Source organism: Epinephelus fuscoguttatus, linkage group LG7 (assembly GCF_011397635.1).
Source record: "Epinephelus fuscoguttatus linkage group LG7, E.fuscoguttatus.final_Chr_v1".
Taxonomy (NCBI): Eukaryota; Metazoa; Chordata; class Actinopteri; order Perciformes; family Serranidae; genus Epinephelus; species Epinephelus fuscoguttatus.
The window spans coordinates 4,372,362-4,393,481 of record NC_064758.1 but is presented as its reverse complement, the minus strand read 5'-3'; the positions used below and the strand labels follow the sequence as shown (position 1 = coordinate 4,393,481).

Below are 21,120 nucleotides of genomic sequence, written 5' to 3'. Positions count from 1 at the left end.
TGGGTTCATGGATGGTAGTTATTTGTAGAGCTCAAACCACATTTCTTTTCTGCTATTAACCGCATCGTGTCTGTGGCACTGAGCACTGCAAAATGTCAAAGACTGAAAGTTAGCATCACAAGGGTCGAATCACCGAACATTTACCTTTAATTCACCATTGAGAAACATTCTAACTGCTGTTTCAAGAAGTTGTCATCCACACATTAAAACTACACAATTTAACAACTACATAATTTATTCTGTCATAGTGAAATACAATAATCATGAAATCCAGTAGGTGGGTGTTAGCAGGGCCTACTCCTCTCCAGCAGGGGTGAGAACAATGTTGTTTGTGTCGTAGTAGTTCTCGTTGATGAGAGGAAGTCCCTCCTCCTCTCTCTGCTTGATCAAACGCTCAGCCTCCCTTCTTGCCCACTGACGCATGCTGGAATGAACACACACACACAGACAGAGAGCAAGAGAGAGAGAGAGAGAGGGAGGGAGAAAGAAAAACTTTTGATAATGAACATTCATAATAACAAACCCCAGCTTGACTGGCGGGTGGGTGGCAACTTGGAACAGAAAACCACAACAAAAGATTGAAAGCATAAAAAAGAAGCAACAATCAAAGGATAAAAGGCATCTGCAGGTAATGTGTATTAAAAATGAGTCCTCTGATAAAAAAACGTGACTTAGCAGAACCGTCACCATGGCATGAGACACATCATCTTCTCCCTGAAAATGAACAGATGAGGAACTGAGAACTCACCCATGGTCTGGCAAATAGTGGATAAATGTTCCTCCGATAACTAGAGCCACTGAGATGCCAAAGAAGAATCCCACCCTCATGTTCCACTCATCCACCACAGGGTCACTCGAGAAGCCATGGTAATCTGGATTCTAAATATCACACAAGAGAAGCATCAGATACAGTCCAGACCTTCACCTGGCTTTACCAACATGTGTTCATTCTTTATGCCACCTTAGATCGAGACAGGACTTCAAGGATTTTTTCAGGCTCAGGCAAAATTAACTATCAACCTGGTTTGAAACAGCGGCATACATTTTCACTATTCAATATCACTTGTGACACAGAGAGAGAGAGACAGAGAGAGAGACAGAGAAACTTTTGATACTAAACATTCATAATAACAAACCCTAGCTTGACTGGCGGGTGGGTGGCAACTCGGAACTGAAAACCACCACAAAAGATTGAAAGCATAAAAAAAGACGCTACAATCAAGGGAAAAAGGCAACAGTGTGCCTCTCTGCCACTTTTATGTTATATCCACATATAGATGTTCCAAGCTCGTCAGTCTTCAAAGATTTTGAACCTAAACTAGCTAATGTAAATCGTTTTGTCTTGTTACTTGATTAAACAGAGACCTGATATTGGACAACATCAACATACATATTACCCTGCAATCATCATTACATTTCTGTATATGACACAACTACAGGAAAAGGAAAATAAGAAATGTTTAGTTTAACTAAACAGTTTTTTATAGTTGAATAATTTTTTTGACAGTTAATGTAGAATAAGCATATCATTTTGTAATAGACTAATACTAGTTTTCAAAAACAGAAAACCACGATGGACATGGGTTAAGGCCCTGACACACCAAGTCGACGGTTGGCCGTCAGTGAGCGTCTGTCGCCCTAGTTTTTGCGGTGTGCCATTGGGGCTTTTTGGCCAATTGAGCATGTTGAATCAGCGGCGGAGCTTGTCGGTGAGAGAGATCACTCTGATTGACTGTTCAGGTTTTATTTCCTCGCCCCTGTAGCGAGTGAATCTGCCTGTAGTGAAACCAGGGCTAACCGGTGCTTCCTCCTCAGGCTCCACTTCACTCAGCTGCCCGACAGATCCGCTGCTTCTTCCCACTTTAACCTGAATAACAAACCAGGAGTGGCTAGCAGAGCATTAGCCACAGCATGACTGGAGGGAAGCACAGCCAGTTAGCCTCTGCTAGTCTCCGAGTTAGCCACCTTTCCAGGTGGCAACTGGGCCCCTCCACCCCACAGGCCATGGTGCAACTGCATTGCCTGCGCTGTCTATATTTACACCCCTGGTGTCGCCACAGAGAAAGGACGACACACAAGTCATGGCTACCAACAGAGGAAAGAATATGTAGTTGCTGCACAACAGGAAAGGTAGGGACAGAAATACACTTCTTCTTAATTTGTGACAGATTTCATAAGAGTAGGATACTTAAAGAAATTTGATTTGTTAATCAAGAACTTCACAGAGCTAGATGACAGTGAAAAGCAACAGATTCCACTGGGAGAGGGACATGCAGCACACTTTGCTGTACGATATGTGACTGCATGCCCAAAACTGACACACATCACTGAAATACAGCGTTGGGGTAATATATTATATTTTAGCAGTAACCTAAGTAATATAATGCGTTACCAACAGGATTTCTGGTAATATGATCACATATACAATGTCACGTAACGCGTAACCACCTGAAATAAACTGTTAATGTTTTTTTTTTATTCATCCACACCACTCTAGACGTGAGTTCGTGTACAAAAATCTCTAAATGTTTGGAGTGGGCAATTTTTTTCGTGTATACGTGTACACGGGTTTCACCGCTGGGTGGTACTATTGCATTATACCAGTAAAGCCACAGTTATTTGAATACCAACCGAATGGGCCATTTCACCAACATGCCGTTTTAATAGAACGGAGCACGTAGGCTACTGACCTGTTGCCGAACCCGGTCTCACACCATTTCTTGTCATATTCACAGTTTTTACCTGCCAGCCCTTAAATGGTTTCGGTGTCCTGGGAGATACAGACATTTGGCAGGCGGTGTTACGTAGTAGATGTCGTGGGAAGTAAAGCGGCGTATAGAGTGTACGGATGGAATGCACCATGAAATTAGTACAGTTCATGCTACGGGTGGTTGCAGTCTGTTTACAGTATTTAGATAGGCTCTAGTTACAGCATAGTCTCTGTGAGAAGGCCCTGTGTTATGTTATGTTATGTTTTCCTGCTGTAGAGGATAAATAAATCTGCTTCTGCACGGACGTCAGTTCTGCATCCTCATTCTTCAAGCAGAGTTGGTCCAGACTCCTAGAGCTAGTTACCAGCAACCAGCCAAATTGTAAAGATAATCCACACAAAACCAGTGTCTCCCAACTATGGTTTGGAGCACCAGACTGGAGAACGTAACACAGTCTATCACAGTTAGTCAACAATTAGTATCACCCCCCCCCCCAAAAAAAAAACAAAAAACATTTTCGTGTACTAATTTTTCATAACCGTTTATGATCTCAAACACGTGTACATGTGTAATATATGCTTCTTCCCACAGATGTGTGAAGCTTTAATCCCGTTAATCTCGTCAGTAGTAAACGAGCCGCGGCTCTAAATTATGAACAACCGTAGTATTGAGAAGCTCTGCCATTACCTGCTCTTTTATAACTGTTAGCTTGCTTTTTGACATTTGGGTGTAATTTATTATCGTGCTTCAGCGTTTGCTCCTGCTGTTTGTGCGGCCTGGCTGCTGCGCCACTTTTACGCACATACACACAGACACACAAACACGGAGTAGAGATGCCGTGGTGGAGACAGAGAGGTGAAGATAACGCGAGTTGATGACAACTACAGTTACTGTGAGTGCAATAAAACCTGCTGAGGAAAAAGCCAATACTTTATCAACACACCTGATCAGCAACATGTAAACATGTAGGAAAGTGATATTTCAATCTGCTCTGTCAGTAGTATCTCATCCACCACCGCCAATACTATGTTATAAACATGCACAGAGTGCTTTCCAGCTGACAGCAAATTGTTACTAAATAGCTTACCAACAACAACTGTTTATGTTTAACAGTTGAGCTTATCTTAAAACTTACCTATGGTCATGTGCAGGCCTGGAATTTCATCATTTTAGGGGCAAGGCCACTTGGCCTTTCGTGTTGTCAATTTTTTGAGGGCACAAAGGCCAAAAGCCAGGGCAGCAAGGCCATAAGATAAAACAATGATTTTAAGTCCATGTTCATAATGAATTTAATTTTAGGACTAAGGGTGTATAACTATATGTGAAATGAAGAAATAAAACAAGCTCAAATAATAATAATGAGTATAATAAGTAATAATGTGATTTATTTAATAGCACTAATAAAACCAATGTGTTTTAAATATAGAACAACCAGATTCATGTATTTATAAGCAAACAATCTTAAATATTAGGCCTAAATATTTTTTGAGTGTACACGATAAACTGATTCACTGAACAAGACTGGCTTACAATTATTTTTGATGTGTTGTTAGATAGCTAACAAACAAACAAACAAACTACAGCAGGGCTATTCAATTAGGCTACTATTTCAACTGGGCCACATTTCAAAACCAGATCATGTTGACGGGTCACATTTTTAGCAGCGAGCAACAGATCCACTTTTTTTTTTTTTTGCATACACATATATTATATACACAGGCATGGCCCTCCTCAGCATTATGCAGAAACAGACTAAAAAAGAGCTGTCAATGCACAGAAGCATAATAAGGATACAACACTGATGATGTGTCTAAGCTGCACTGAAAGTGTATTTAGAACTAGATGATCTGGCCAAGCCAGTGACCTCCGGGAATAGGCCGGATGACGACCATGAAAGTATGGCGACTGCTGGAGAGACAGCCGACAACTGGAAAGACAGTAACCGGGGCAGTGAGGGCCAGCAACCCAAGCTGCAGCTCCCGTGAGGGTGCACCCACAAGTAAGCTACGGAGAACCCTACCTACTGAATCATACCCCCAGGGGTGCCCGAGAGGGGGGGAGGATGAGCACCCCAACAGGACGGAAAAACAGGCAACGACCCTTGCTAACGGAAAAACAACGATGAGTGCAGTCTGTCCATGTGGCAAAGTCTGCAAGAACCAGCGTGGTCTGAAGATCCACCAGACCAAAATGAAATGTTTGACAGGGAAGCAGGTGGTGCAACGCACAGGTCCAGTACCTGGTGAGACGCAGGAGGAGCCCGGCCGGGAGTCAACCCACAGTGCCCAGACCCTCCATGCTCCACAAGCCCCGCCCTGTGTCAAGCATTCCGAACATCGCCGGGTCATGTGGCCTGCTGCCAACAAGGAAAGAGAGTGGCTCCAGTCTGACGAAGATCTGGACCAAGTCTTTAAAGCTACTGCCAGGGGAGATGCAGACCAGAAATTGCGGACGATGTCTGCAATGATCATCAGCATTGGTGCTGAAAGGTTTGGCATAAAGGAGCATCAGCCAACCAGAGGCCTAGGGGAGCCAAACAGATGGGAGGTGAAGATCAGCCAGCTTCGGCAGGAGCTTAGACTGCTTGGGCGGCAGTTTAAGCAGGCAAGGGAGGAGGAGAAGGCTGGGCTGGCAGAGCTTCGAAACATCCTGAGGAAAAAAACTCACCACCCTCTGTCGAGCTGAGTGGCATAGGAGGAGGGGTAGGGAGAGAGCCAGGAAACGGGCAGCCTTCATCTCGAACCCCTTTGGCTTCACCAAGAAGATCCTCGGGCAAAGAAGAAGTGGCCAACTTGCCTGCACAGAAGAGGAGGTCAACAAGTATCTCAGTTCCACCTACAGTGACAGTGTAAGAGAGGAAGATCTTGGGCCATGCAGGACCTTGTTAACTCCACCAGAACCCACCTCGGCATTTAACACCAAGGAGCCAACTTTGAAAGAAGTTGAGGAGGTTGTCAAAGCAGCTAGATCCAACTCAGCACCAGGCCCCAGCGGAGTGCCATATGTTGTCTACAAGAGATGCCCCAGACTCTTGAAGCGACTATGGACGATCCTCAAAGTCATCTGGAGAAGGGGGGAGGTGGCACAGCAGTGGAGACACGCAGAAGGTGTCTGGATTCCAAAGGAGGAGAGCTCAAGTACCATCGAGCAGATCATCTCACTCCTCAGTGTCAAGGGCAAGATATTCTTTAGTATCGTTGCCCGGCGCGTGACGGAGTTCCTCCTGAGGAACAGTTATATCGATACCTCTGTGCAGAAGGTGGGAGTTCCAAAGGTTCCAGGTTGCATCGAGCATACAGGAGTCGTCACCCAGCTGATCCGGGAGGCACGGGAAGGCAAAGGAGACCTGGCAGTCCTTTGGCTCGACCTTGCCAATGCCTACGGGTCTATCCCACACAAGCTGGTGGAAACCTCGCTTGACTGATACCACGTTCCAGGACCTCATACTGGACTATTACAGCTGCTTCAGTTTGAGAGTCACTTCCGGAACAGAAACATCTGCATTTCATCGGCTTGAGAAGGGCATTATCACTGGATGCACCATTTCAGTGATATTGTTTGCCTTGGCCTGAATATGCTGGTGAAGTCAGCAGAGGTGGAGTGCAGAGGCCCACTCACCAACTCAGGTATGCGGCAGCCCCCCATCAGAGCATTTATGGATGATCTGACAGTGACTACAACATCAATCCCGGGCTGTAGATGGATCCTCCAAGGCCTTGAGCGTCTCATTAGCTGGGCCCGGATGAACTTCAAGCCAGCCAAGTCCAGGTCCCTGGTGGTGAAGAAGGGGAAGGTCACAGACCAGTTTCGCTTCTCACTAGGAGGCACCCAGACTCCATCTGTGGGAGAGAAGCCAGTTAAGAGCCTGGGCAAGATCTATGACTGCACCTTGAAGGACACTGCAGCACTCCAAGCAACATCAGAGGAGTTGGGAACCTGGCTAACAGCAGTGGATAAGTCAGGATTACCAGGCAAGTTTAAAGCCTGGATCTACCAACACGGCATCCTGCCATGACTTCTCTGGCCACTGCTTGTTTATGATGTGCCACTGACCACCGTGGAGTGCTTCGAGAGGAAGGTCAGCTGTTTCTTGTGGAAGTGGTTGGGCTTACCACAAAGCCTCAGCAGCATTGCCTTGTACGGGAGGAACAACAAGCTGAAACTGCCCTTCAGTAGTCTGACAGAGGAGTTTATGGTCACCCGAGCAAGAGAGGTGCTGCTGTATAGGGACTCCAGTGACGTCAAAGTCTCCTTGGCTGGCATAGAAGTAAGAACCGGCAGGAAGTGGAAGGCTCACGAGGCAGTCAACCAGGCTGAGTCCCACTTGCGACACAGTGAGCTGGTGGGAACAGTGGCGTCCGGACGGTCAGGTCTCGGGAGCAACCCAAGACCTCACTTCAACAAGGCCCAGGGAAAGGAAAGGCGTCAGCTGATCCAGGAAGAGATCCGAGCAGGGGTGGAGGAAGCCCGCTGCGCTAGGAGAGTAGGGATGCGGCAGCAGGGGGCGTGGACCGATGGGAGGAGGCAGCTGACTGGAAGATATCGTGGACAGAGCTGTGGCGATCTGAGCCACACCGGATCAAGTTCCTCATCCAGTCGGTGTACGATGTCCTCCCAAGCCCGTCCAACCTCTTCCGCTGGGGCCTGGCTGAGAATCCACTGTGCCCTCTCTGCCAGAGTGCTGGATTGCTGGAGCACATCCTGAGCTGCTGCCCAAGGGCGCTGGGGGACGGGCGCTACTGCTGGCGCCATGACCAAATGTTGCGGGCCATCGCAGAGGTCATCAGCGCAGGTATCTCCACCAGTAAACACCAACAACCAACAAGGTAGTCCATCGCCTTTGTTAGGGCTGGGGAGAAGCCACAGCAGTGCCGGAGTCAAGCAGGGGGGCTGCTGGCAACAGAGACTGGCAGCTGAAAGTCGACCTAGGGAGACAGCTCAAATTCCCGGAGAACATCGCAGTGACCACACTCAGGCCAGACATGGTCCTGGTGTCAGAAACAACTAGGCAAGTGGTCCTGCTGGAGTTGACTGTTCCCTGGGAAGACCGGATGGAGGAGGCCTTTGAAAGGAAGAGGGCTAAGTATGAGGAGCTGGCAGGTGAATGCCGAAGCAGAGGATGGAGGACCCGATGCAACCCCATCGAGGTCGGGTGCAGAGGATTCGTAGGCCAGTCTCTCATCAGAGCACTCAGGATTTTGGGAATATTAATATTCCTCCTGACATCACAATACTGAGTGAAGAAAGTCACGTTATCTCAGCATGAACACAGACATCAGTATCAATCATTCATCCTGCTCTCTGTCCCTCCTCTACTGAGGACACTCACTTTCTACAGGTCGCTGCCACAGGTAGCCTACATGTTCAGATAAAGTGTTAGCCTGCATACAGACATCTTTCATTTAGTTTGTCTTTAACAGTTTGCTGTTAGCACCGCGAGCGCGATGTGCTTGTGTCGACCGCGATCATAAATCATAATAGCGGTGAATGAGAGACTGTGGACAGAGCAGATTGAAATATTCTGCATGCTGATCACATGTATTGATAAAGTATTGGTTTGGCTGGCAGAGGTTTTATCGCACTTACTCACAGTAACAAGCGCAGTTGTCGTTAACGAGAGTAATCTTGAAGTTATATTCCCTTCATCTGCACCGCGGCCCCACCACTGCACAATGATGATACATGAAACCGAAACTTTGAAAAGTAACGCCGATAATGGCGGAGCTTACTATTATTACGGTATTGATTAAACTTGCCTTGGGTTGTTTAATACCGGGTCTCGGTGCCGATCCCTGCCCGGGCGTTTGATGAAGTCTCCTGGTTGGCCGGTGATAGATTGGTGTCAGACTGTCGTTACAGCCTGTCCGAGCGGTTCATGCCAGGCTGGAATCAAACCCACCACTGGTGATGTAGCTACGCATCATCTCATTTGATGTTGCTCAATAAGAGTCCAGAATGTCATCGCATTATTTTTCTCACAAGACACAGGTGTCAAAGTTGTGTTGACAGGAAAGAGACAGAGGAGAAAACTGCAAAATCACGTGGGGCAGTGCGGGCTGGGCATCAAGGCCACTGTGGCCTTAGGGCAGATATTTTTTTCAAGGGCAAAGGGCCAAATGAGGAGGCCACAAGAGCCATGGCCCTTGTGGCCCTTGTGAAATTCCTGCCCTGGTCATGTGACCAGCAGGCAGTGAATCTCCTCAGCAGCAGAGGGAGGAGCGGAGAGGACAGAAGGACTGATACTGACTGATGTCTGTGTTCTTTATTCTTTCTACACGTCACTCAGTATTGTGATGTCAGGATGATTTATTATATTGCCATTTTTATTTTGTTTCCAGTGAGGTATTAAGTTTATATTGTGATATCGATATCAAATCGGGACTCAAATCAAATCAAGAAATAATTTGTGATACCCAGCCCTATGCCGTACCATGCATTATCATATTCAGTGTGTTTCTATAAATACACCTGCAACATCTACAACGTATCCTGTTCTGCTTTTGCGTCCTAAGGCAGCCTGAAAGCAGCAGGGATAAGGAGCTGGCACATTGTCCAGTTCTTATACATAACTCTTTCTGGTGCTGCTGAAGCTGACCGGCACACAACGAACTGGCAGGTGGGTCCTCAAGCTCTGGTTTATTAATTTGCGCTTGTCATAGTGACTAAATCGCACGCCGTTCTGTTTGTTTTGCTAACCTCAATATTTGTTCATTGTGTTTCAGATCATAGACCTGCAAATATTTATTTATATCTATTAATTATCAGACTTTGACCTGACCCTCCCTGTGTCCAAGGCTATTTGTTCATTTTAAAAGGACTAGGCTAGGGGGTGCTATTGGGCAGCTAATGGAGTAGGACATGAGTTGTGTGAGCTCTGCAGAAAATTTGATTAAACTTTTTTTGATGCCCTACATTGATAATAAGATACAAGCTTGGAGCTAAAAAGGGCGCGGCAGTCCTTTTTCTCTGAGATTATCAACAAAAATAACAACAATGCACGGACTTTATTTACTGTTGTTGACAGACTGACAAACCCATCAGCGTCAGTCCCTCCTGAACTGCTATCCACCAAGGCATGCAATGACTTTGCTTCTTTTTTCACAGACAAGATTTCAAAGATAAGACAGACAGTCTGTAACTCCAACACAGTGGCTATTTCACCTGTGCCTCATAAGACTACTCCAGTTAATTTGGCACTTTTTCATCCATTAAATTATGCTACTTTGACAGACATAGTTAGAAACCTTAGATCCACTGCCTGCTGCCTTGACACTCTGCCTACAAGCTTTTTTAAAGATGTTTTTAACTGCATAGCATCAGATATACTACAGATAGTCAACTGTTCTCTTCAGTCAGGCCTTTTTCCAATGGCCCTGAAAACTGCAGTCATTAAACCTCTCTTAAAAAAGCCTAATCTGGATGCCTCAGTAATAAATAACTACAGGCCCATATCAAACCTACCATTTTTAGGAAAGATCATTGAAAAGGTTGTTTTTCAGCAACTTAACACCTTCTTGGAGCAAAACAATTCCTTTGATGCCTTTCAGTCTGGATTTTGAGCACATCACAGCACTGAGACTGCACTTGTAAAAGTTTTAAATGACATTCATCTGAGCAGTGATGCATCAAAGATTTCGGTTCTGGTATTACTGGACCTCAGTGCTGCATTCGACACAGTTGACCATAACATACTGCTCGACAGACTAGAAAAGTTTGTGGGACTTTCTGGCACTGTGCTAAATTGGTTTAAATCTTATTTACAAGACAGGGATTTCTTTGTGTCACTTGACAGTTATGAATCTGTGCGAACAAAGATTACATGCGGAGTTCCTCAAGGGTCCATTCTTGGGCCTCTTCCGTTCAACATCTATATGCTCCCTCTTGCTCAGATTATGGAATATCGTAACATCTCCTACCATACTTATGCAGATGACACACAACTTTACATAACAGTGTCACCAGATGACTACCCTATATCTACTAAATAAGTGCAATGACGAAATCAATACGTGAATGTGACAGAATTTTCTACAACTAAACACAGAAAAAACTGAGATAGTTGTTTTTGGCCCCAAAGAACAAAGATCAATAGGCAGTGTCCACCTTGGTGCCATGACACTAAAACCTACAAATCAAGCCAGAAATCTTGGTGTAGTTCTGGACTCAGACCTAAATTTCAATAGTCACATTAAGACAATTACTAAATCAGCCTACTACCACCTTAAAAACATAGCAAGAATAAAAGAATTTCTGTCTAAACAAGATATAGAAAAACTTGTTCATGCTTTCATTTTCAGCAGGCTAGACTATTGTAACGGTGTCTTTACAGGCCTGAGTAAAAAATCAATCAGACAACTGCAGCTCGTCCAGAATGCTGGTGCCAGAGTCCTCACCAACACCAAGAGAGTGGAGCACATCACACCAGTGCTTAAATCACTGCACTGGCTTCCTGTGTGTCAAAGGATAGACTTTAAAAGCTTGTTACTTGTCTATAAAGCACTAAATGGTCTCGGGCCTAAATACATCTCTGATAAACTTGTACGTTATGAAGCATCCAGACCCCTCAGATCATCTGGAACAGGTTTACTCAGTATTCCCAGGATCAAAACCAAACAAGGTGAAGCAGCCTTTAGTTTCTATGCTCCCCGCACGCTCCCCTGTGGAACAAACTTCCAGAATATCTGAGGTCGGCTGAAACTGTCAACTCATTTAAATCAGGGCTTAAAACATTACTATTTACTGCAGCTTACCAGTGAACTAGATATGTAGCTTACTGTTAGGATAATCTGTAGCTATTGTTTTTATATTTGTCTGCGGTTGCTTTTGCTTTATATTTGCTTTTTAAATGCATTTTCTGCACTGTTTTTCTTGCTTTTAGCTTTTGTTCCTTTAATGTTTTATCTTAACGTATTTCTCTTGTAAAGCACATTGAATTGCCTTGTGTATGAATGGTGCTATATAAATAAAATTGCCTTGCCTTGCCTAAAGCACCACTTAAAAGTTTTCAGCAAGTTTTTGTTTTTCCACTCATACTTTCCCTTCGTAAATGGCGAGCAACCTACGTAAGTACAAGTTCATGGGGAAGGCCACTGCTAGCAAGATAGGCGCTGACGCACCTAGCAATATGTCTGAGCCAGCTGAGCAAACCGAGATGATGGACATGAAAGCTGAGATACTCTCCTCACTCAAAATGGAAATAGCTGGTCTTTTCCAAACAGAGCTGAAGAATGCTCTGGCTGCAGAATTTGATGTGATTAAGTCGGAACTACAAGCGATCAAGATAGAAAACACAAACAACACCGCCTCCCTACGTTCAGACTTGGAAACAATCAAAATGACACTGTCAGACATGGAGCGAGGCCTTTCCGCCTGCTCAGACGATATTACATCTCTGCAGGACACTGTGCACAAGCTTAGGAGAAATATTCACATTTCTCTCTTTTAGTCTTTCAGTGGCAGGTAACAGCCCACAAACCTCACCGCACTTTAGGGACTGTTCTTTACTTATGAAGGGACTTGTCAGGGGAGGGGGGTGGCTGGTTGATTTTTATTTCATTTATTTATTTTATTTTGATCCCCTCTATGTTAATCACTTATTGATGCTGTTTTTGAAGTATGAATAACTCAGTAAGTAATTTATTCCATTGAAATATCATTGATGTATTATAGAAAAGTGATTTATCTTTTTATAAATGACAAAAGGCACATCTGCCTCATTTTTGCTGTGGTATCCTGATACTACTCAGAACCGTGATACTTACACTGGTATTGTACCGTGGGTCGATAAAAAACGGCATTTGGTATTCGGTACTCGGTATTCGGCCAAGCGTTTAATATTATTCGGCTTCGGCCACAAATTTTCATTTTGGTGCATCCCTATTCAAGACGCAGCTCAGGCCATGGCGTATGTGAAAGCAAATATCCTTTAAAGACGGCTCTGCACTCAGTTAGCTACGGAAGGGACCATCATATATGAACACTGTCTATGTTGAAGTTGGAACACCAGAAGGTATAGATTATCCAGGGGAGATAACCAGAATCACATATCGCAGATAATAGTAAGAATTTAATTTGTTATACTAATTGTTTAAATCATTGGCCATTCCTGTTTTATAACTGTATTCAGGAATATAGAACAACCAAAAAATGCCAAGGGGTGTTGAGTCTCTGTTTAGTTTAATTTAATTGTATTTCTTTATCTTCTAAGGATGGCTCTGCTTTCAGTGTGGCATGGAATGGCCTAGAATTGGCCTTATAAATCTTGTGAATTGTTCCTCCCCTCTTTTTTATTTCATTTTTTATTTTTACTTTCTCCATGACCCTCATTTGTTGAGTAGGTGACCATTATATATAAACACCGTGGAAATTGGAATAACAGAAGAAAAGGACTATCTAGGGGAGATAAGTGTAATCAGAACCACTTGTTGCTGCTGATAATCACGACCAAGAATTTAAAGTGTCATACCGACTGTTCAAATCATCAGTTATCTTTTCTATTCTTTTATAGCTGTACTCAGGAACATAAAATGACCAAGAAATGAAATGGGGTGCTGGGTTATTGTTTAACTGGCACCACCTTTTATTTTTTTAATATTCTAAAAGGATTTTTTGGATTTCAACAAGAGCAGAGCAATCTGTGTTAGACTTGTGTTGTTGTATTCACCAGTCAACAAAACATATTCGCACATAGATTATTTTTCTCTAGACAGCAAATTACTTTCACTAGTTAGGGAATGTGAATATCAGGCAAAAGTAATATCGGATCATGCTCCACTACTGATGACTTTATGCATACCAATTACACACACGCATGGTGTTTCAATACATTACTCCTCTCTGATGCAGGATTTGTCAAGTTTATATCAACTGAGATAAATGAGTATCTGGCACACAATCAAACCCCAGGAATGTCATCCTCAGTAATTTGGGAATCAATGAAAGCATATCTGAGGGGACAAATCATATCATACAGTGCCCATATCAAAAAAAGCCCAAAATGAATGCCGCAAAAAATTAACCAAAGATATCCTACAACTTGATGCAGTTTTGGCTCAGTCTCCACCGCCTGATCTGTTTAAGCAACAATTAACTCTTCAAGTTGAACTTAATCTATTGTCCACAAAGCATGCTGAAAATCTTACAAATAAATCGAGACATAAGATATATGAATATGGTGAAAAGACTGGGAAGTTTTCGGCAAACCTGCTACGTCAAGAAAATGTAGATCGAGCTATAAATGCGATAAACAACAAGATGGGTACTAAATTTACAGACCCCTTAGAGATCAATCAGTAGCCCTTTTTAGATAGGGATTGTGAGCAAATGAAACACTTTGCACATCTATTAAAAAAGACAGGTGCGTTGGAGAGAGAAGACCAAAAAGTTGCAAAAGGATAGATAGGAATTGTGCAAATTTGCAGGAAAGCCCAATCAGTCTTTTTTCAGCATTGGCAGTATGAGAACAAAATCAGGGAGTGCAGTAAAATGCCGCCTACCTGATTTTGTTTATACAGAATGCTTCTTTTTCAGGGAAATGGGGGGCATGAGCAAGTAACGTGTAGCTCAGCATGTGACGTAAACAGTGACGTGGAGGGAAGCCACGGCTGGTCAGTCCTTTAGCAATTCTCTCATAAGTCGGCCCGTTCTTCACCGCCCCCGTCATTTGACGGTTAATGGCCTCTTCGTTTGCGAGGACAAGGGGAGCGCGCAATGCTTTGTCTCCCCAGTTGCTCATCTTACAGTGTCTGTCAGGTTTGTGTTTGCCTCTTGCCACTAGCTGCTCGCTAATTCCTGCTATCAGCTGTTTCCTGTTTATCCACCGCCTGTGGTTCGCACGTGCGGCGTCATCAACAGCTCCTCCCACAAATCTTCAACAGCCCCTCCCGTTGCGGAAGGCCGCCTCTGTCTTTTTAAAATAAAAGGGTTCTGCCAATATGACTACCCTACGAGGCGGAAAATTGGGCACCTCAGATCAACTTGCCAATCCGGCTCTGTGTGTCCAAACACTTGCGGCTTGCCGACAAAATGGCCCAACATTCACGGAAAATCTAGGGCTAGTGTTTCTACAGGTATTATTCAAAACTTAGAATGTAGTAATGACAAATCTCTGTTTGACTCTTTTTTTTTGTAGTCTCAACACTTCCATTATTGATGAGGAAACTGCCACCAATTTAGAAAGTCCATTTTCAAAATAAGAATTTATTACTGCAGCCAGGTCCATGCAAAATGGGAAATCCCAAGGGCCGGACGGATATCCAAGTGAATTCTTTAAAAAATTTGCCAATGAACTTGCTCCTATCATTTCGACCCATCTCCCGACCTAATTTTAACAGTAAACTGCTTGCCAAATATTAGCCCGCCGTTTAGAAACAGTTCTACCCTCTATAATTTCCGACGACCAGACCGGATTTATCAAGAACCGTTATTCATTTTTTAATATACGTAGATTAATGAACATCCTTTACAATCCCACTCCACCCGACACACCCGAAATGCTTCTATCTCTCAATGCTGAGAAAGCATTTGATCGGGTGGAGTGGGATTACCTCTTCTATACCCTAAAAAGATTTGGATTTGGTACAAAGTTCACAGCTTAGATTTCCGTTCTCTACTTCCTCCCTCTGGCAGCAATTCGTACAAATGATAACCTATCCTCCTTTCCATTGTGTCGTGGGACCAGACAAGGCTGCCTGTTATCTCCCCTCCTATTCGCCTTCGCAACTGAACCACTAGCGACTGCGATATCTGATAACGTCTCGATTAAAAGCATAAGAGGAATAACACTGAACATAAAGTATCCCTTTACGCGGATGATATTCTCTTGTACTTATCTTAACCATTAAGCAGCCTACCACAAACACTTGCCTTATTAGATACATTTGGAAAAATATCTGGTTATAAAATAAATACACATAAGAGCGAGCTCATGCCTATTAACCCTGCTGCTAAACAGCTCGGGTTCATCTCACTGCCCTTTAAAATAAGTAAAAGCAAATTTAAGTACCGTATTTCTCCAAATAGTAGCCTACTGATGTGGAAAAGATGTAGCCAGATGTATTACCTGTTTTAGACACGTGGCTGTCTGTCCGTCCGTCCGTAGCACGAGTCATGTGCACCACTTCACCACCAACCCGTGCATAAAAGTGCAAACAGTACATCAAGGAGGGACAGCCATGAGGCAATGAATGAGGAAATAAATTTCTTGTTCCTATTGGTGCTCAGATTGCACAAGTGGTGTGTATGACAACACCTGTATCAACATTCGCAGCTGGCGTACGTGAAAAAAGACAAGAGAAAGTCTGCCTCGCAAAGGGAGACAATACGAGACAACATCAACTTAGTGAAACATTTGAGCAACCAAACCGTGATGTCCATACCGAGGTACTTATCGAACCATGATTTTTTTTTGGTACCATTACACCCCTACTTTTTATTGTTCTAAAGGTTTGTATCCAAAAGGACTTTTCCCTAGGAAAAGTACCGAAGAGTATCGAAAAGTATCGCAATTCATATTGGTATTTGTACCGAGACAAAGATTTTGGTATCGTGACAACACTAATTTAGACTGTATAATTTAAATGAATTTGTGTCTCCATGGATCCTGCAAGTGAAGCGGATACTGGACGATTGGGTCTGTCTTATCTCTGGCTGTCTCAAGCATGTAGTAACAGTGACTGGTTGAAATCAACTGTCGAACAGAGACTTAAAGATCAGTTTCTGCAAAAATGGCAAAGTGAACTTTATAGTATGACATCATGTGATATTTATGTTGAGTTTAAACAAGAATTTACGTTAGAAAAGTATTTATTGTGTGAAAATCAAAAGTACAGACAGGCCATCTGTAATTTCAGGACGAATAATATCAGAATCCCAAAAGTCACTGGAAGATATAAAAGGTCTGGATAGAAGCCAGAGGTTCTGTAATCTTTGTAATGATAACTGTATTGGCAATGAGTTTCATATCCTATTTGAGTATAAAAATGTAAGTATAATGAAACTCAGACAAAAACTTATGCCAAAGTATTATATAAGTCGTCCATCTATGACTAAGTTAATTGTAAGTTAATACTAAGTTAACTAAGTTAATAAGCTAAAAGTTATTTGTAAATTAGGTGCCTTTTTGAAGAGCATCCTTCCTTTATTTAAGTAATACATTTATTTTGTTCTTGTTGCCGGGATGAGAGAATTTGTACAGCCTTGCTACTAGCTATGTTTGTATAATTGTTTTCGTATAGCTGTGCTCCATACTATGTGATCATGGTCGTGAATTAAATAAATAAATGAAATGAAAGAACTTCGTGAGGATACATGGCACTCTGCACTAGATAAGATACACTCATCCTCAATTTGTTTAAGACATAAGGTAATACAGTTCAAGATTGTACATAGACTGCATTTGTCTAAAGCAAGATTGGCAAAAATTACACCAAATATGGATCCTAACTGTGACTGCTGTGGAACAACAAAAGGTACTTTATCACACATGCTCTGGCTCTGTCCAAAATGAATGGATTTCTGGCTATCTATATTCAAAAAAAAATTCTGACTTGCTAGAAAGACCCATAGAACCTTTTGCCATAACTGCAATATTTGGTACAGTACCGCAGGATCTGTCTCAACCGACACAGCAAAAACATGATAGCGTATGCTATGCTCCTGGCTAGGAGACTTGTACTGCTTAAACAGAAAGGATCACCTCCAACCTTATGCACCATCTGACTTTAGAAGAAAATTGTTATGCCACAAGAGGCTGCGCCCTCAAGTTTTACACTATGTGGCAACCAGTTCTAGATCAGGTAGAAAAGACAGATGCCTCAGATATTTAAAATGTATAGATATAACCCCTACCCTCTTTTTTCTTTCTTCCTTTTCCCCCCTACTTTTACCTAATTTGTGTTTTCTGTGCATTTATAAATTGTATATCATATTTACCATTGAACTTGTGATGTGGATGTGTGGAGGTGCAGTGGGGTGGGGATGTTTGTTTGTGGGGAGGGATTGTGTTGAACTTTATTGAACTGCATCTCAAACTGTATTTTGTATAATTTAAAAAAACAATAAAAACACTCTGAACAAAAAAGGACAGGCCATTTAATTGTTGTATATCATCATGCTGTTATTAATATAAACAGGGGATTTTAATCCAAATTGAATGCATGAATGGGTCAGACCTGAAGCACTGGGTTTGAAATAAACTGGAGCTTCTGTGCTTTGATTACCTGCTGTGAAACAAGAAGACCCTCATCCATTTAAAATGAACATTAGTTCCTCTGAGCTCATTTTGGTCAAAGTAACACAAAAGTAGTGTAATAAGTAACTTATTATTCTACACAAAGAGTAATATTGTAGAGCACTTTATAACTTTCAAATTAAGGTAACTAGTAATGCATAATATATATACTGTTAAAATAACATAACTGAATGTGACCAATAATTACATCGACATAACATCCTGTCACACACACATTACTTAGGAAAATTACACAGAATTCATTACAACATCATTGTGGCAATGTAAAATAAATGAATAATATCAATAACAGGAATACCACATTTCTTTTGAAGACATTCGTCTGTTTCCATTTTCATGTGTGTGTTGACAGATGTAGTGAGGTTTGATACTGCACACATACAAACAAGCATAACACATTGACCAAACTCGTACAGTGTTGTGTTGTTTACTGGGTAGGCTACCGTCTGTCTTTGCACTGTGGGCTGGCTGTGACTGCTGCCAAATGTACCTAAACTACATACTGACAGGAAGTGGGTCAACTGCAACCAATAATTTCTTGTCTGACGTTAATTAAGTGTATGTACTCAGTTTAGTATTGTCACTGCCATCTGATCCATTTAAAATGTATTTTAGTGACAATGATGAAAGGGGTGTAAGGTTCAAACTGTGCTCAGCTCTTGTTTGGACTGATAGTGTGTTAAATCCATTAGTAACTATCTGATATCGCTTTCTTATGCTGATTAGTCAAACAGCACAGCGAGAAGCATTGCCATTGTCCTAAACCAATCAAAAGCAACTAAGCTGAACTTGGCAGTAGCAACGAGTACGTAACAGTTGATAGAGCTCACTGCGGGTCTCATTCGTTGTAGCAGCGACGCACAACATAACGCAAACCACTGTCTCCATGTCTATGTGTGTGACATAAACAACTTGATCGGTTAGCAACATTAAACGTCAATACTAACGTTAAGTTACCGTATCATGGAGGAACTCACCTTGACGTATGGGCTGACCTCACCGTGTCCAGCCTGCTCCGCGGCAGGGTGCAGCTCCGTCACAGCAGTCGAACCAGCGGCACCGGTCGGTTTCGACTGGGAGACGAACCGAGTCGGTGGACAGGACAGTAACCGAGGCACAGTGGGCCCGAACCGTGATAGTCTGGTCAACATTTCACCTACTTTTGAGATTATTGTCCCGGAACCGGAAACACGAGTTTTAACCCCTGTTCTTCTTCATTTCCTCGAGATCAAATGGCGTGTTACCATAGACATATATATACTGCCGTCAACAGGTGGTCGAAGGTAGTGCACCCTGACGATTCTGCTGCCGGTATGTTCTCTCATGGTTTTGATATGGCCCCTTATCCAAATATGTATTCAGGGGCGGGCTGGGGTTGAAATTCAGCCCGGGAGCTTGATTCGGAGAGGCCTTTTTTCCGATCGCACGACGGACGCAAGTGGAACCGTAATTTTAACACGAATACTTTATTTGCAATATAAAAACAATCTAATGATAGGCTATTAAACACAACACACACAGATTAGTCAGTCAGTAGAGTGTATTGAATATAATATAATTCTATGCAAAGACCTCTTCTGCACATGGCACTGTTTTTTTTGGTGGTTCCTGCTCCACTTTCCTCCTTCTCCTCCTCCTCTTCCTCCTTCTTCTCTTCCTCCTCCTTCTCCTGTCCCTCCTCATCTGTCTCTTCTTCCTCCTCAGTCCTATGACCTGCATTATCCTGTCCCTCTGCATCAACTCCACCGCTGACACTGGCCTTGTCAGCTAATAATATCAATAACAGCAACAATGATAAACGTTATAGCACTTTTGCAAAGCATTCACAGTGTTAGAACACAAATACAATATAAAAATCAACATAACAAAAGCGCCACACACACACACACACACACACACACACACACACGCCTACTCACTTTAATGTATTTTTCTTGAGCTGGTAAAAATGGCTATATATTAATGTAGAAACAGAACAGCAAAACAGCTGTATAGCCTATATAGGCCTATTTCAATAGCCTATTATCTTTTCAACTTTGAACACACTCTCCTTTGAAATAGGCCTAGGCTATGTTTTCTTTTGCAATAAAGAAATTTGTGCGTTTTTCTGGTCAGCCCGTTCCGACCACGGGCCGATTCGGCCTGAAACAGGCCGGCCGTTCGGGAATACTACCGAACCTCCCTATGGCCAGCCCGCCCCTGTATGTATTTATTATAAAAGTAGAACCTAGAAGCTTTCAAATACAACGTTGTTTCATACAGACACCTTTTAAAAAGAAAGTTATTTTTTACAAAAGATAATAGGCTATATGATGGTATGTTGGTACAGTTCAGGCTAAAGCATTGATTAAAAAACTTTGCAATAAAACAATGGCCTAAACGTCGTGCAACAAAACGAAATATTCGGGATGCACAATAATATAAGCATGTCATCAGTACTGGACGATATTGGCTTGGATAGGCCAACATGTTGCTAATATCGGTACATCATTGGTATCGGCCAGCGTCGGCTTTAAAATGAATTATCAGAATTGGCCAACATGCTTTTTCTTATTTTGCCCAATGACTGAATATTACATGCATTGAAAACCCTTCTATTTCATGTCTCCATCCCCTGGTGGGTCATCACAATAATAGCATGCATGATGTTAATGCCACTTACAGTAAAGACTTGATGATCACTAAAATTAGGTGGGGAAAGAAGTGGATATATTGATATCGGTATTGGTTATCCGCCAAATAAGTTGTTATATATTGGCATATCGGATATTGGCAAAAAAAATCTATTATCGTGCATCCCTAAAAAATATATAAAGTCAGGAGTAAAATGCTATTTTTTCATGTTTATGAACAAAGTATGCAAAAACAAACCGTTTTTTAAAACTCTGGTGTACTTTTGGAGATAAATCAAAAATACTACTGTAACCCCATTAAACGCTATGGAGCTCAAAGTTTCAAAATGTATCTCCTCTTAAAATGTTTAAAGTAGACACTTCAAGCTACACTAAACATTTGTGCAGCAGCACTTTTAAAAAAAATACTCAGACATTGTAAATTCTTTTTCCTTTTTAATAACTTATACTCATTTCCATACTCTACCATTCATTCTCTGTGTAATGTGCTACAACTTATCAGACTTTAACACTTTTTTCTCTTTTT

General features: G+C 42.5%; 1 protein-coding gene across 1 annotated transcript; it reads right to left on the bottom strand.

Moving 5' to 3' along the window:
* Positions 1-217: 217 nt before the first annotated feature.
* ndufb11 (NADH:ubiquinone oxidoreductase subunit B11) lies at positions 218-19,167 on the bottom strand. Its single transcript, XM_049581808.1, has 3 exons — positions 18,939-19,167; positions 749-879; positions 218-424 (listed from the first exon to the last, which is right to left on the bottom strand). Exons 1-3 carry the CDS (start codon positions 19,110-19,112, stop codon positions 295-297), a joined length of 435 nt encoding a protein of 144 aa, XP_049437765.1. The 5' UTR covers positions 19,113-19,167; the 3' UTR covers positions 218-294.
* Between the last annotated feature and the right edge of the window lie 1,953 nt (positions 19,168-21,120).

Coding starts and splice junctions, on each gene's coding strand:
- ndufb11 (XM_049581808.1), bottom strand. CDS start 19,112: ATGTTGACCAGACTATCACGGTTCGGGCCCACTGTGCCTCGGTTACTG. Junction 880..18,938: donor AGGTCAGCCCATACGTCAAG/GTGAGTTCCTCC, acceptor TGTGATATTTAG/AATCCAGATTACCATGGCTT. Junction 425..748: donor CACTATTTGCCAGACCATGG/GTGAGTTCTCAG, acceptor TGTTCATTCCAG/CATGCGTCAGTGGGCAAGAA.